General features: G+C 39.9%; 1 protein-coding gene across 2 annotated transcripts in view; it reads right to left on the reverse strand.

Annotated features, from left to right (window-relative positions):
* Nucleotides 1-17,068, reverse strand: part of NCAPG2 (non-SMC condensin II complex subunit G2) — a 1,874,483-nt gene that overhangs the window by 857,407 nt on the left and 1,000,008 nt on the right. For both annotated transcript variants that reach the window (XM_044062031.1, XM_044062030.1), the window contains exons 17-18: nucleotides 829-899; nucleotides 587-740 (exon numbers count right to left, since the gene is read on the reverse strand). In XM_044062031.1, the coding sequence (XP_043917966.1) occupies nucleotides 587-740; nucleotides 829-899 (225 nt within the window). The remainder of the gene's footprint in view (nucleotides 1-586; nucleotides 741-828; nucleotides 900-17,068) is intronic.

Here is a 17,068-nt window from a genome sequence, read left to right on the forward strand (position 1 = left end):
ATCTGCCACAGGGCAGAATCATTGGAGTTCATGGATGTCAGGATGCCTCAAGGATAAGAACCTTAGACTGTGGTGGTGGGGTGGAATAATTAATAAAAATAAAAGCCAGTCCGTGCACTTTCATTTTGAAGTTCGAAGTAGTGTAGTGAACTTTCGTTCTTCAAAAGTACACCCATATATATATATATATATATATATATATATATATATATATATATATATATATATATATATATGCAGATCAAAATCTTCTCTGAGGTGCATTGATAAGCTAATGGAATGGTGATGTCCTTGCCTACTTCAGAAATTGTCTGTTTGCAGTTTGTTCCTGAAATCTAAAAGAAAATGCAACACCGACAGGTTTCCACCTTCTCATCTTAGATGACATAAACTGCTGCTTAGAGCTCAATCCAAAAGCTAAACAGCATATATGAATGTACACTCCCCATTCCTATAAGTCACTGAAAAGTCAAGTGAACAAGTACATCTGCTGGAAGACTCAGGATAAATCATAAATTACATATACAGACTTGAAAAGGATTTTGTAACAAGAAATTATTGAACCAATGCTGCAATTACAACATACCTGGTTTTGTGGCACTGCATCAGACAGCCAGTCAATAATCAACTCCAGAATATGTCCCACCTGTCCCCATTTACAGAGACAGTCTATTAAAGTGGAGTATTTGCTTTCGCCTGCACCATCATCAAAGTTTCTTAGCTTGGATACAACTCCACAGCTGTAACAATGAAAGCATAGTTCAGTGGAATACCTTGTGCATTGCTGCCTCAGATAAAAAATATAAATATATCTTAATATAGCAATACCTGAAAGTTGGAATAGATGATGCAGGCATAAATGATGCCATAATTATTAATGGGACCACACAACGTTCATCCTGAAAACAGATTTGTATATTACAAAAAGTAAAGTTTTAAAAGAAACTTCACTATATACACTTGACAAGAAACATTATGTATACACAAGTAAACAGAAAATAACCAATACATAGGTATCAAGTTCCTCAAGGGATTCCAGCCTTACAGATGAGCATGAAATTTATGATATTTATAAAATAACCACAGTTTTAAGAAGGCATGCTCATATACAACTATAACAAAGGTCTTGTACATTTACTTAAGCAGTAATACAACATACTCTTGGTTAGTTGTAACTTCAAAATCTAATTAAGACTGATGGGAGTCTGGAAGTAGAAAAGTGCAATATTGCTCAAGATCAATGGTTATAGGAGTATCCAAGCAAATATTTCTTCAACCTTACTCCACAAACCACTAGATGAATGTTTACTTGAGGCCAGTGGCATTTCTGAGACAGCTACAACACTACTGAAACGCAATGTATTCAAGCCTGAGAACCTAGGAATGGAGATGAAGGTGCACAAGGTTCCCAAGTTACAATTACGGATTAGATCAAGCATTTAACCTCTAGGATGATAGGGAAAGAAAGGAAGGGAAGACCGTCTCTTCTAGATTATTGGATAGAGAATTCAAAACACATGCTCTCTTGCTTGCCTTTCCATGCAGCAAGAAAAGAGAAGCAGCATGCTTTCCTGAATAGTCAGGACCATATGAATAGAAACGTCTTCCACTGCATATTAAACCAATCATGTTAAATGTGTCAGTTCTGTGAAGTACTGGAACATACATATAGAAAGCCCCTCTCAAAACCACAGCAGCAAACCTGCACGGTCTGAACAGAGAAGGTGAGGCCACAAAACTTGAAGAGATTTCTTGGTACTCTATATCCCATACCCCAAACCACAGACATAATAATGTAAGTGAAAACATGGAGTCAGCTAAAGCAAAAGGAATGCAGTGTCTACAGAATGGTCCCTATAGGATGCAACTCTAGATTATAGACAGCATATTCTCACCTTCAAAGCCACTCTAGCCAGCAAGTCCTTACTTTATCAGTGATTCGCTTTTAAAGAGAAGGGGAAAGGAGAAAAATTTATGGAAGTGTTCCAGTAAAACTGTTTTTATCCAAATACCAAATGGAAATGTGTGAGACGTACAATAAAATCCTACAATGAAACTCCATCATAACATGTAACAGGAGCCAGCCATATGGCAGAGAGGAATGGCACCCCTCAGTTTGACCCAGAGAATCTAGGATAAATTAGCTATGCCAGGTTTAGGTTAGAGAAATCCACATGAAACAAGACAATAGGCTCATCAGACAAACAAATGACTTGTGTTTATCTGCCACAGGGCAGAATCATTGGAGTTCATGGATGTCAGGATGCCTCAAGGATAAGAACCTTAGACTGTGGTGGTGGGGTGGAATAATTAATAAAAATAAAAGCCAGTTTGTAAATGATACTAAGTACCAGACTCAGAGGCTATAGCCGATCTACTACAGACAAATTTACCTCTAGTGCCACCCCCCCCCCCATATTTCCAGATCAAAGCCTCATCTGTAACTTCTCCTCAAATCTACCAATAACAAGTCCTCAAGGCACTATATCAAAGGCCAAGAACACTACTTACATGGAGCCAGATAACATACTGCACTGCCTACTGGTCAGCCTGAAACAAAACTTGTTAAACCCACTACACAGGCTATTCAATATCAGCCTCCAAACAGGCTTCATGTCAGATGAATGGAGGACAGTTACAGTCATCTCCTAGCACAAAGGTGGAGTGTTGATGGACCCGGGTAATTATAGACCAATAAGCCTAATCAGTCTCATCTGTAAAGCTATGGATCATTATGTAATTAATAAATATGGACATAGGTAACCTACCAAACTCTCAACCCCAGCCAGTTTGGATTTGTTAAGGATAGATCCTGCCTATCGAATGTGACGGACTTTTTTGAAAAGGTTACTGAATCAATGGAGGGCAAATTAGTACATACCACAAATCTAGACCTCATAAAAGGCATTTGACACCATCCTACATTCAGGCATTATAGGCAAACTCTCCTAGTTAAATGTAAATCCCTGTATAACTCAATGGCTAGCAAACTGGCTCACAAACAGAACCAAGGGAATTAAGGTGGGTGGCTATCTCCTCCAAAACACCTATCATTAGCTTTGTACCCAGGGGTTCCATCTTTTTTCCATTTCACTTTGGCATTTACTTCTTGGAGGTCAGACCTAATAAGAGGCTACATCTGACCAAGTCTGCAGTTGATTGCAAAGTTGTTGCCATCATAAACTCCCTAGAAGACACCAAGATATTCCAGGAGGGCCTTTGCCAAAGAAATAGCTGCTGTCAAAATCCTTCGACTAATAATAAAGGCCAATAAATGTATAAATGAATTCTTCAACAATTATGACCTCCCTTGTAACTGTCACAAGGGAAGTTGTGCTTGCCTTGTAACTAACACATTGACAACACCCCCATGAAAGTTGATCCTATAGTCAAATTCTGAGAACCTAATGTCAACAACATCCTTAGATCACTGCATATCCACTATTGTAAAGAAGTCCTTTTCATTGCACAACCTATAGCTAAAGGTAGGGGGTCCAGATCCAGGCATATAATCATTCCACTGCAGTGCTCATTAGACCGGTCACCATGTATAATGTCCATTTTGCTATGTAGCTCTCCAAGCACTTGTCACAACTGGAATGACCACAACACCTTCCCAATTTAAAAAAAAAAAACTCAAGGGTCTTAATCATAAAACCCATGCAGACATTTCAAAGCATTGCCCCTTATCTCGGCATCGTGCAAACTACTCAGAGCCAATCTCTTCCTTGTATATAGAGCCTCAACAGACTCTATCCTTTCAAACCTATTAAACATTAACAAGTGCAATGGTAAAGCAAACACCTGATCAAAATCTAAACAGGGCATGATGGAGAGTAAATGTGCATCTCAGATAATACTACCTCTATGGAACCACCTTCTCCAAAAATACAAAGCAACTCTCTTACTCTATTCAGACTTAATTTGTCCATCTAAATAGGAAACCAAAAATTACTACCAGTTTAGCATCCCTGTCTCTCATGGAAAGGAGCAACAAGTAAATGTCCCCGCATATTCTTATTCTGCCTGCCTCTGGGTTACTCATATGCCACCATATAGGAGCTAAAAGTGTCCCATGGGAATGTAAAGCTAGACTTCTTAAAATTCCGACAAATCAACAGCCTAGGACTTATCTATGATTGCCTGGATAACAGTTGTATCTTACCCAGTAACCTTCTTGATTAATAGTGCCATACAGGAATCTGATGTCCCAACTATTTAGAAAAGATCATACATCACACTGCACAAGGGAGGAAACTCTACAGAAGTCTCAGACTTTCATCCCACTGCAATTTTCTCCAGTCTCAAAAATCCTAGAAAAATGTATCCACATTCAACTTCTTTGCCATATCCTCTCAGAATAGCCATTAACCAGTAGTCGGCATGGATTCCTCCCTGGTTATAGCACAACTACTGCACTATTATTTTTAGATAATATAAACAAGAAAAGGGACACTGGCAAACTTATCTCTTCCATATTTCTAGATCTGTCCAAAGCCCTCTATACCATCTCTCATAAACTCAACAACTGCACCATCTTGGCCTATCATCTCCTTCACTTCAGTAAGTTAAAAGCTACCTATCTGACAGATAGCAAAATGTTATATGGCAACATACTTTCTCTCCTCACCACCCTGTTACCACTGGTGTACACCAAGGCTCAATTCTTGGTCCACTTCTCTGACATTTTAATTAATTACCTCTTCTAGGCAAGCATCACTTATACAGTATGCTGATGAATTGACATATGCTCATAAGACACACTCTGGAGCATCTTCTTGGAATCTCACAAAAAGCCTTCACCTCTGTTGAAAACCGGCTTCATAATGCCTAATTATTACTCAACCCTCAAAAAACAGAACTACTCCTATTCCTCCCAAAAGCACATCTGAAGGACAACCGCTTCAAAATCTTCTCACTTAACACAGAGATAGAAATTGTACCCCATACAAAACTGCTTAGTGTAACAATTAATGACAACTTCAAATTTGAACTCCACATTCAAAATATATAAAAAAATCACCAGAAACTTAGACATGAAAACGTTTATACTACCTCTGCTAAAATCATCCTATCACCCAATTATCTCCTTCCTTCACTCTTATATGATGTCCCTATTCATAACAACTTGCAAGTACCTGTTAAAACTAAACATGTGCTACAATAAAGTTGCTGCCAATAAACAATACTATACACATCACTACAAGGCCCTTAGGAATTTAAACTGGCTTGAAATAGCCCACTACCTGGACTTTGTACAACTAGCTACTGCCGATATCATCTATAAACCCCATGCCTGTGCCGCACTAAACTCTATTCTTCCTTCCTATCACCCAGACTCCTTAGTTCTAATGATAAACAACGTATGATCTATAAACCTAAAAAAAAAAAAAACAACTGGAAATGGACTTTACTACTACTCTGTTGTCAAAACGTGGAATTCTATTCCACAGGCTATTAGAACTGCAACTTACCATCCTTCATTCAAGCATCTTCTGAAAGACCACCTATCAAATTCATGGCTCTGCTCATGCTATGCCCCCAGTTGAACATCAGTGTTGTCTACTTTTCTAAACCTTTACCTGCACAGATCCTCTACCCGTCACCACTTCATCTTCACCTGGCTATCCTCTCTCCCCCTTTATAGTTACAATTAAACTAAACACATTATTTTTTACTTATTACTACTTTGAATTGCCAAAAGGACACTCTCCAGAACTGTACACAGAGTTTTACTTTGCTTTTTCTCATTGTTCTCTTTGTAACATATTTTTGTTATACTTCTGTGCCTTGCAACATCGTTGATTATTTTTGAAATGCATAATTTTCAACTGTTTTTTATGCAAAATTTTCAACTGTTTTTTATGCAATGTCTTTGGAAAAAAGAATTTCTGTTAAATGAAGCTTTATTCCACAGGCCTCCACTGAAAATTGACCAGTCGGACTTTCCCAGTAAACAAATGTCAATAAATTAATGAATAAATATTATCTAAATAAAATAAATGTCAACCAGGACAAATATTCAGTTGTTTAAACAAGACAGACAGCGATAAACACGCAATAGCAACAGAATAAAGCAGGGTCCAAGAGATCATAAAATAAGAACTTTAATGAATGACAAAAACAAAATGTACCACTTGCTATTACGCGTTCATCGTTGTCAATAAATAATGTTTAAGGTGCCATTATTTTAAAGCAGCTTTAAAACTGACATGCTCATTCAACCCTGAAATACAAGCACTGAGTTTAACTTGCCATTTACATTCATGACAATTTAGCTCCCTTTGAAAATCCACACAGCTGATATCTAAAGTAATCTTGTCCAATAAAAAGAAAACAATCCTTAAAGTTATTCCATGTTAATCTGTGCTTAAAAAGGGCGTTTTTCTTACTTTCCTTCCTTACAGCATATGCATACTCATAACTACTACTCAAAGCTCTACAAATGCACTATAAATAAAGAGCGAACCAAGATACACAGCTAGCAGCATAACTGACATTCTTTGACCTATAATTAAACACCTTCAATGTTTATAGCTTCTTTCTGCGTTTTAACAATAAAATGAAGCAATATTTGCCAAAACAAAACTTACATGCCCTTAGGACTGCTATTAGCAGTTGTGCCAGCCTTCACCAATGGCCTTAAATGTTACAGTTCTAATCAGTGAGCACTAGTTCATTATCGACAGTCTGACTGATGCACACATTTCCTTGCAGAATTTTCTGTTTATTTTAAACTATATATTTAGTAATACAGGAATCCAAAAGTCAAAGGAAATGATAATGATCTTGATTTTATAGCGGATTTTGAAAAATATAACTGAATTTGTCATGCAAATGGCCTTGTACCACCTTTTTGTTTAGAAGACAGGATACTACACAAACTTTTAGTTATGTACTTACCATAACGATAGATGTATGTGACCCATCTCGCCTACATTCATAACTGATGGGCTCGGAGCAGAGAATCGGCTCGACTGCCAATACACTAGCACGAAGTCTCTCATTGGCTGGGCCAACCCCCTTATCCCAGGATGCACCACGCCCAAACCCCCAGATCTTGTTTGCCCCACAACAACTCACTCACATGAGCCACTACAACTGTACAATAGTGTTTCCTCCAGATCCAACAGGTAGGGGAAGGAGGGATGACAGACGATTTAATGGCGAGATGGATCACATACATCTATCGTTATGGTAAGTACATAACTAAAAGATGTAATGCGATCTTATCTTGCCTACATTCATAACTGATGGGACAGCGTCCTTGCCTACTGAAAGTAAATGTAAATTAGCGTGTATCTAGAGGCTACTCAAGAAATTAGATTAATTGTCAGATCTGGATGTGGCTGTACATTAGCGACTGTTTAAATGCAGATAACCGCATTTTGTTTAACTTATACTGCCTAACGCTGCAGTTGAAAGTGGTGCGACTTGCTTGTCAGCTCTAATTTCCTGGTCTGAGGATGTAACCTCAATTTCAAGCTAGCTATCAAATATTTCATGCTGCAAACACCTAATTTTAGCTATTATCTTCTGTATAATGTTTCCCTAGGCTAGCTACTATATATCAATGGTGTAAACTGTAACTTGCATAATGTCCTTTTGAATAATGTTTCCTTAGAATAGCGGCTACATACGGAAGGTTGCAAACGTTCTGCTTTACCAGATTAACAGAGTGCTTTGTAGAGTATTCATAAGTCGCCAAGGGAATGAAATCACTGCTTAGTACTACTAGTTGTTAATATAATGCTTAAGATCACAAAGTCTGTCGAATTTATCCTTTTACTGCATTGTGTAAAACTGTCTTTTACTGCACTAAATCACCTAACACTTTAAAAGCTATTCTCTTTCTGTTGCCTCCATCTTAGGTAGCCCCAAAACCAGACGCTTACCGCGTGGCACTCAGGACCCCCAGGACCCCACCAGTGCGAATGCACATACAACGATAAAAGCCCATTAAGTGACTCAGGGTAAATAAATAACTACCCCTTTCATTGTATTTTGCTAAACACCTTGTACTCTACTAAAGGAACCAGGTAGAATAATATCTATTGAACACAGGTTCCTTCTACTAAAAAATCAATAAAAAGAAATAAAATTAAAGAAAAAAAATAAAGAACTCAGGTAGCTACCATAAAACCTGGCTTCCTTTAAGACCCAGGGAAATCCTGTGGTAGTCCTCGCTCGGCAAGCGCTACGCCTTCGGGCTTGCTCCGCTCCCCTCCCTGCCCCCTATTCCCACCCACCCCCACTACCTCTACATTTATTTGGTCATCAAGCCCATCCCCATTACCACTACCCAATCAAAACTGTCCACTCCTCCCCCCCATCTCTCTGCCACTCCCCACCACTAAACCTAATCCGCCCACCTACCTAACTCTCTCCAATTATCTCACCCTACTATTACCTCCAGCTAACTCTCTCCAATTATCTCATCCTACTATTACCTCCAGCTTTCTGCGGACCTAGGTACCTCCCCTAGCCCTATCTACGCAGAGATCTTACCCATCACCATGGACAGAAACTCATTTACCACCCTCCCCCTTGTACTTTTACTCCTCATTTTACCGTATCTCTTAACAACCTATGAAACACAAGCCCTAACAGGAATCTACCTTCCTAAGGGTCAGACCTCCCTGTATTCCCAAAATACCACTACTCTTATCCCTCCCTCTCTCTACTCTGCTACTCACCTCATCCCTAAAAGTACACACCTTATTCTTAGATACCCAAAAGTATCCTCATTAAGGGAACAGCTTAAACTACTAACTAGACTACAAAAAATACTAGAATATTTGAAAAAATCCATCACTAATGACGGGGACATCCACCCTAACCCAGGCCCTCATAGTGACCCAGGCCCTAACCTCCTCCGTGCAGCTAGTAGACCTGCGGACTCCCTCTTTTTGCTTCATCTCAATATTAGAAGCATTAATAATAAAGTCCATAGCTTACATGCCATGCTTGATATCCACTCCCGGACATAATGTGTTTATCAGAAACTTGGCTCAAACCAAGCACCAAGGATGAGGAAATTATCCCTCCTGGATATAACATCATCAGGGCTGATCGTACAACCAGAAAGGGTGGCGGAATAGCTGTGATGTTCAAGAACTCCTTGAGCATCACAATGAATTTACTCCAACCCCCAAAAGTTCCTAACCTGGAACTGATTGCCCTTAAGCTATCCCTAAACAGACAAAAAAGTATTAATCTCATAGTAACCTACCTACCACCGGGCAAAAATGTAGAAAATCTTGAACAAACCCTTAGTTGGCTTGCTAATAACTATCCCCAAGAAACTATAATATTAGGAGATGTTAATATAGACTGGTCTCTCTACTCTGCCCAATCAAATCCTCTCCCCATTAACTTACATGGTTTCTCCCAAAATATTCTTTCTCCCACTAGAATTGGACATGCCCAACAAAAGGAGAGCACTATTGACTGGATTCTTACTAATAGGAATCCTAATAACTATACCACAGGGACCCTTCCCAACGACCTTAGTGACCACCTCGCTACCTTTATTATAAAACACAAATGTTCAAATCCGACTCCCCCCATAACTAGATTAGTAAGGAATAGCAAGAATTTTGTCCCTGACCAATTCCTAGCTGATCTCAAGGCTTGTAACTGGCACATCCTAAAACCCTATCGTTAGATGAAAGTGTTTCATACTTTAATGACACTTTCCTCAAGATACTCAATTCCCATGCTCCTAAACGACTTACTAGAACTAAGGAACGTATAGCACCATGGCTAACACAAGAAACTAAATCCAAAATTAGAATCAGAGACCAGGCCTGGAATAAATGGAGAACCACAAAAACCCCCCTAGACCGCATCAAGTTCCTCCAGCTTAGAAATTCTACCAAAGTAGCCGTTAAATCTGATAAAAAACAATATTTCTGTCACCTCCAAAACAAACATCAATATAATCCTAAAAAATTCTGGGCTGGTTTTAACCACTTACTACATCCCGGTAAGTCTACTACCCCCACCCCCGACAAACTCATGGACAATGACCCAACAGAAATAGCCAACTCCTTTAATTCTTTTTTCACCGAGACCATCCAGTCCCTTGCCAGTAAGCTTGCCACGCCTCCCTCGGTGGCAACCCCAACCATAAATACAACCCAAACGGCCTTTAACCTACAACCCATCTCCACCTCATACATTTGCACCCTTTTGAAAAAACTGAAACCAACCACCCTCGCGGCAGATCTGCTCCCTGCCAAATACCTACAAATAGCATCTGATGCCATAGCCTACCCTGTCTCAATCTTGATCAACCGGACCATTTCTGAAGCATCTATTCCCTCTATCTGGAAAATCTCTTATATCATCCCCCTCCACAAAGGAGGGTCCTCCACTGAAACTTCCAACTATAGACCCATAGCCATACTGTCTACCCTAGCCAAAATTATGGAACGCTGTGTCCACAAACAACTCATTACCTACCTCACACATAACAACCTCCTATCAAATACCCAACATGGCTTTCGCCCCCATCATAGCACAACCACAGCTCTCCTCTCCTTTGTAGACTCAGTCAACCACAATCGCAATAATAAACTAATATCCTCTGTGCTCTTTCTAGACCTGTCGAAAGCCTTCGATATGGTCAACCACCAACTACTGCTTCAGGCACTGGAAACCTTACATCTTAGCAAACTAACCATAAGTTGGTTTAATGCCTATCTCTCTAGCAGAAAATAGGCGGTCCAGTGGCAAAACAGCCTATCAGACCTACTCCCCACTAATATTGGTGTCCCCCAAGGATCTATCCTTGGTCCCCTTCTTTTTTCCATTTTCATAAATGGCCTACACTCAATTATTCCCAAAGCCACCTGCATTCAATATGCAGATGACTCCACCCTGATCTGCTGTGACGAATCTCTCGCCAAACTCCAAGCCACTACCCAAAACTGCTTTTCTACTGTCGAAAAATGGTTCTCGGAACTTAAACTCTTACTTAACCCTACCAAAACCAAATTACTTCTCTTTTTCCCCACTTCAGTGACTGCTCAAACTATAGAACCCCTCAACACCAACAACCCCACCTTCCATGTGTCCTCCAATAATGGCACCATTATCTACCCCGTATCCCATACCAAACTACTAGGGGTGACCATAGACCATAAACTTAAATTTGATATACATGTAAATTTAACTATTAAATCGGTTAACAAAAAACTTGGGTCAATGTATAGAATAAAGGCCTTCTTAACTCCGCACACCAAACTAACTATTGCCCGAACCCACCTACTTTCCACACTCCTTTATGCCTCCCCGATATTCTCCTTCCTAAACAAGAAAGAGCTTAATAAACTTTCTACTACCTACAATCACATAGCCAGATTCATAACAGGAACGCCCTATCGCACCCATCACTGCCTAAATTTAAGGTCTCTCGAATGGCTGGAACTGCCCAATATACTCAAATTCAACCAGCTAACCGAGGCTTTTAAAATTATCAACCATCCAGATAAAACCCCCTCACTGAACAAAATACTTACCCCGCACTCCAACCTTAACTCCCTCAGGTCTTCCTAAAATTATCAACCATCCAGATAAAACCCCCTCACTGAACAAAATACTTACCCCGTACTCCAACCTTAACTCCCTCAGGTCTTCCAAAAGTCTACAAGTACGGACCATTAAATCTAATAACGCTGGTGGTGAAGCACTATATGCCAATTCCATTGGCAAATCCTGGAACGCCCTACCAATCAACCTAAGACTTATGACCTCTCAGTACCAATTTAAATTACATCTTAGAGCATACCTGAAATCCAAATGGTTATGCCCTTGCTCCAGTCCAGACTAAAAGCTATTGTCCCTGCCGTACCTAGGCTTCTCTCAGCCTCCACCTAACCCAAAAACCAAAGAACGCTCTATTTAGCCCTGCTTGTCTGGCTGTTCAAATCTGTATCTCGTTAAATCATTTATATAATTCTTGCTTCTCTTATTTGGTCTTTAAGCATCAGTGTATTTAATTGTATTCACTTGTTATAGGTTTATCATTGTATTTGTATTAACTAGTATTAACTTGCGTAACATCATCATTGTATTTGTTAATCTAACCATGACCTTGGAGCTTTTCTCCCCGGGCCTCCACTGAAAATGGACATGTATCCAGTTGGACTAGCCCGGTCAACAAATGTAAAATAAAATAAAATAAATAAAATAAAAGTAAATGTCCCCGCATATTCTTATTCTGCCTGCCTCTGGGTTACTCATATGCCACCATATAGGAGCTAAAAGTGTCCCATGGGAATGTAAAGCTAGACTTCTTAAAATTCCGACAAATCAACAGCCTAGGACTTATCTATGATTGCCTGGATAACAGTTGTATCTTACCCAGTAACCTTCTTGATTAATAGTGCCATACAGGAATCTGATGTCCCAACTATTTAGAAAAGATCATACATCACACTGCACAAGGGAGGAAACTCTACAGAAGTCTCAGACTTTCATCCCACTGCAATTTTCTCCAGTCTCAAAAATCCTAGAAAAATGTATCCACATTCAACTTCTTTGTCATATCCTCTCAGAATAGCCATTAACCAGTAGTCGGCATGGATTCCTCCCTGGTTATAGCACAACTACTGCACTATTATTTTTAGATAATATAAACAAGAAAAGGGACACTGGCAAACTTATCTCTTCCATATTTCTAGATCTGTCCAAAGCCCTCTATACCATCTCTCATAAACTCAACAACTGCACCATCTTGGCCTATCATCTCCTTCACTTCAGTAAGTTAAAAGCTACCTATCTGACAGATAGCAAAATGTTATATGGCAACATACTTTCTCTCCTCACCACCCTGTTACCACTGGTGTACCTCAAGGCTCAATTCTTGGTCCACTTCTCTGACATTTTAATTAATTACCTCTTCTAGGCAAGCATCACTTATACAGTATGCTGATGAATTGACATATGCTCATAAGACACACTCTGGAGCATCTTCTTGGAATCTCACAAAAAGCCTTCACCTCTGTTGAAAACCGGCTTCATAATGCCTAATTATTACTCAACCCTCAAAAAACAGAACTACTCCTATTCCTCCCAAAAGCACATCTGAAGGACAAATCCGGCTTCAAAATCTTCTCACTTAACACAGAGATAGAAATTGTACCCCATACAAAACTGCTTAGTGTAACAATTAATGACAACTTCAAATTTGAACTCCACATTCAAAATATATAAAAAAAAAATCACCAGAAACTTAGACATGAAAACGTTTATACTACCTCTGCTAAAATCATCCTATCACCCAATTATCTCCTTCATTGACTCTTATATGATGTCCCTATTCATAACAACTTGCAAGTACCTGTTAAAACTAAACATGTGCTACAATAAAGTTGCTGCCAATAAACAATACTATACACATCACTACAAGGCCCTTAGGAATTTAAACTGGCTTGAAATAGCCCACTACCTGGACTTTGTACAACTAGCTACTGCCGATATCATCTATAAACCCCATGCCTGTGCCGCACTAAACTCTATTCTTCCTTCCTATCACCCAGACTCCTTAGTTCTAATGATAAACAACGTATGATCTATAAACCTAAAAAAAAAAAAACAACTGGAAATGGACTTTACTACTACTCTGTTGTCAAAACGTGGAATTCTATTCCACAGGCTATTAAAACTGCAACTTACCATCCTTCATTCAAGCATCTTCTGAAAGACCACCTATCAAACTCATGGCTCTGCTCATGCTATGCCCCCAGTTGAACATCAGTGTTGTCGACTTTTCTCCACCTTTACCTGCACAGATCCTCTACCCGTCACCACTTCATCTTCACCTGGCTATCCTCTCTCCCCCTTTATAGTTACAATTAAACTAAACACACTATTTTTTACTTATTACTACTTTGAATTGCCAAAAGGACACTCTCCAGAACTGTACACAGAGTTTTACTTTGCTTTTTCTCATTGTTCTCTTTGTAACATATTTTTGTTATACTTCTGTGCCTTGCAACATCGTTGATTATTTTTGAAATGCATAATTTTCAACTGTTTTTTATGCAAAAATTTCAACTGTTTTTTATGCGATGTCTTTGGAAAAAAGAATTTCTGTTAAATGAAGCTTTATTCCACAGGCCTCCACTGAAAATTGACCAGTCGGACTTTCCCAGTAAACAAATGTCAATAAATTAATGAATAAATATTATCTAAATAAAATAAATGCCAACCAGGACAAATATTCAGTTGTTTAAACAAGACAGACAGCGATAAACACGCAATAGCAACAGAATAAAGCAGGGTCCAAGAGATCATAAAATAAGAACTTTAATGAATGACAAAAACAAAATGTACCACTTGCTATTACGCGTTCATCATTGTCAATAAATAATGTTTAAGGTGCCATTATTTTAAAGCAGCTTTAAAACTGACATGCTCATTCAACCCTGAAATACAAGCACTGAGTTTAACTTGCCATTTACATTCATGACAATTTAGCTCCCTTTGAAAATCCACACAGCTGATATCTAAAGTAATCTTGTCCAATAAAAAGAAAACAATCCTTAAAGTTATTCCATGTTAATCTGTGCTTAAAAAGGGCGTTTTTCTTACTTTCCTTCCTTACAGCATATGCATACTCATAACTACTACTCAAAGCTCTACAAATGCACTATAAATAAAGAGCGAACCAAGATACACAGCTAGCAGCATAACTGACATTCTTTGACCTATAATTAAACACCTTCAATGTTTATAGCTTCTTTCTGCGTTTTAACAATAAAATGAAGCAATATTTGCCAAAACAAAACTTACACGCCCTTAGGACTGCTATTAGCAGTTGTGCCAGCCTTCACCAATGGCCTTAAATGTTACAGTTCTAATCAGTGAGCACTAGTTCATTATCGACAGTCTGACTGATGCACACATTTCCTTGCAGAATTTTCTGTTTATTTTAAACTATATATTTAATAATACAGGAATCCAAAAGTCAAAGGAAATGATAATGATCTTGATTTTATAGCGGATTTTGAAAAATATAACTGAATTTGTCATGCAGATGGCCTTGTACCACCTTTTTGTTTAGAAGACAGGATACTACACAAACTTTTAGTTATGTACTTACCATAACGATAGATGTATGTGACCCATCTCGCCTACATTCATAACTGATGGGCTCGGAGCAGAGAATCGGCTCCGACTCGGCCAATACACTAGCACGAAGTCTCTCATTGGCTGGGCCAACCCCCTTATCCCAGGATGCACCACGCCCAAACCCCCAGATCTTGTTTGCCCCACAACAACTCACTCACATGAGCCACTACAATTGTACAATAGTGTTTCCTCCAGATCCAACAGGTAGGGGGAAGGAGGGCGGGTACGTACGAATGTAGGCGAGATGGATCACATACATCTATCGTTATGGTAAGTACATAACTAAAAGATGTAATGCGATCTTATCTTGCCTACATTCATAACTGATGGGACAGCGTCCCTAGCACCTAGATCCTGGGAGGCTCACTGGAAAACACTCCTGAGCACTGTGGAACCAAAGGACGCCCGACCTCTAGAGGCCACATCCAGCTTGTAATGAGAAATAAAAGTATGTGGAGAAGCCCAAGTGGCCACTGCACATATCTCATCCACTGACAGTCTGGCATGGAAGGCCACTGAAGTAGCCATAGCCCTAGTAGAATGCGCTTTAACTGGAAATGGAAGGTCCCTTCCTGTTGATGCATAAATAAATAAAACACAATCCCTAATCCACCTAGCAATAGTAGTCTTAGTTACTGCTTTGCCAATCCTGTTATCTGCAAAGGCCACAAACAACTGGTCTGATTTCCTCTGCTGCTGTGTCCTATCCAAGTAAAACCTCAGTTGTCTATGCACATCCAACTGGTGAAGTCTGTATTCTGCCTTGTTGGAAAATTTTGGAAAGAAAACTGGTAGCTCTATAGATTGCTGCAGACAAAGAGCAGAAGAAACTTTCGGAAGAAATGACGGGTTTAGTCTTAGAGATGCTCTGTCTTTGTGAAAGATCAGATAAGGGGGCTTAACAGAGGGGGCTTGAAGCTCCGAAACTCTTCTGGCTGAAGTAATAGCTACCAAGAAGGCAGTCTTCCAAGATAAGAAGTTTTGCTTACAAGTGGCCGCCGGCTCGTAGGGATGAGACGTCAAGGCTCCTAAAACTACATTCAAATCCCAAGGCAAAACAGGTTGCCACACCGGGGGGGGCGAAGCAACCAAGCTCCCGTAAGAAAGGCCTTAACACAACGTATGACTCATGAGTGAAGGCTCAAAGGCAACATGATAATTCGAAATCACTGCCAATTAGACTTTAAGCGTGGAGAAAGCAGAACCCTGTCTAAAGAGAGTTGCCAAAAAATCTAATACTGTGGACACCGGGGCTGTCAGAGGGTCAAGGTTGTGCTGCTGGGCCCAAATGGCAAACCTTTTCCATTTATTAGAATATATCTCCTTAGTGGAAGCTCTGAGAGAGGAAGACAGAATCCGGACCACTTCAGGCGAAAGGATATGCTGTCTGACTAAGGTAGGAAGTGGAGCAGCCAAGTCGTTAGCTTGAGAGTTCGCAGTGATGGATGGGCCTGACCTGACTGAAGAGTCAGGAGGTCTGGAGCTGGGTCCAGAATCCAAGGATCCTTCACTGTATACTTCCAAAGGAAGGGAAACCAAACTTGGCGGGGCCAGTGTGGTGCGATCAAAATCATGTTGCTTCCCAAGCAGATCGCCTTCTGAATCACTTTTTACAGTAGTGGGACTGGAGGGAAGGCGTAGAGCAGACCAGAGGGCCAATTGTGGACTAGAGCGTTCCTGGGACGGGGGGGGGGTCAGGGATTAGAAATTGCTGCACTTCGTGTTCCAGGGGTTGGCGAAAAGGTCGCAACAGGGAAACCCCCATTTGGCAAAGATCCGAGCCGCTACTCAGTGGTTCAGGGACCACTCGTGAGGCATCAGAATAACTCTGCTCAGCCTGTCTGCTATCACAATGGACTTCCCCGGAATGTGCGTTGCCACTAGAAATCTCTGGGAAGCGATTGCCCAGTTCCAAACTCTCATGGCT

This window comes from Protopterus annectens, chromosome 2.part1 (assembly GCF_019279795.1).
Source record: "Protopterus annectens isolate FY-2018-M chromosome 2.part1, PAN1.0, whole genome shotgun sequence".
NCBI classification, from domain to species: Eukaryota; Metazoa; Chordata; order Ceratodontiformes; family Protopteridae; genus Protopterus; species Protopterus annectens.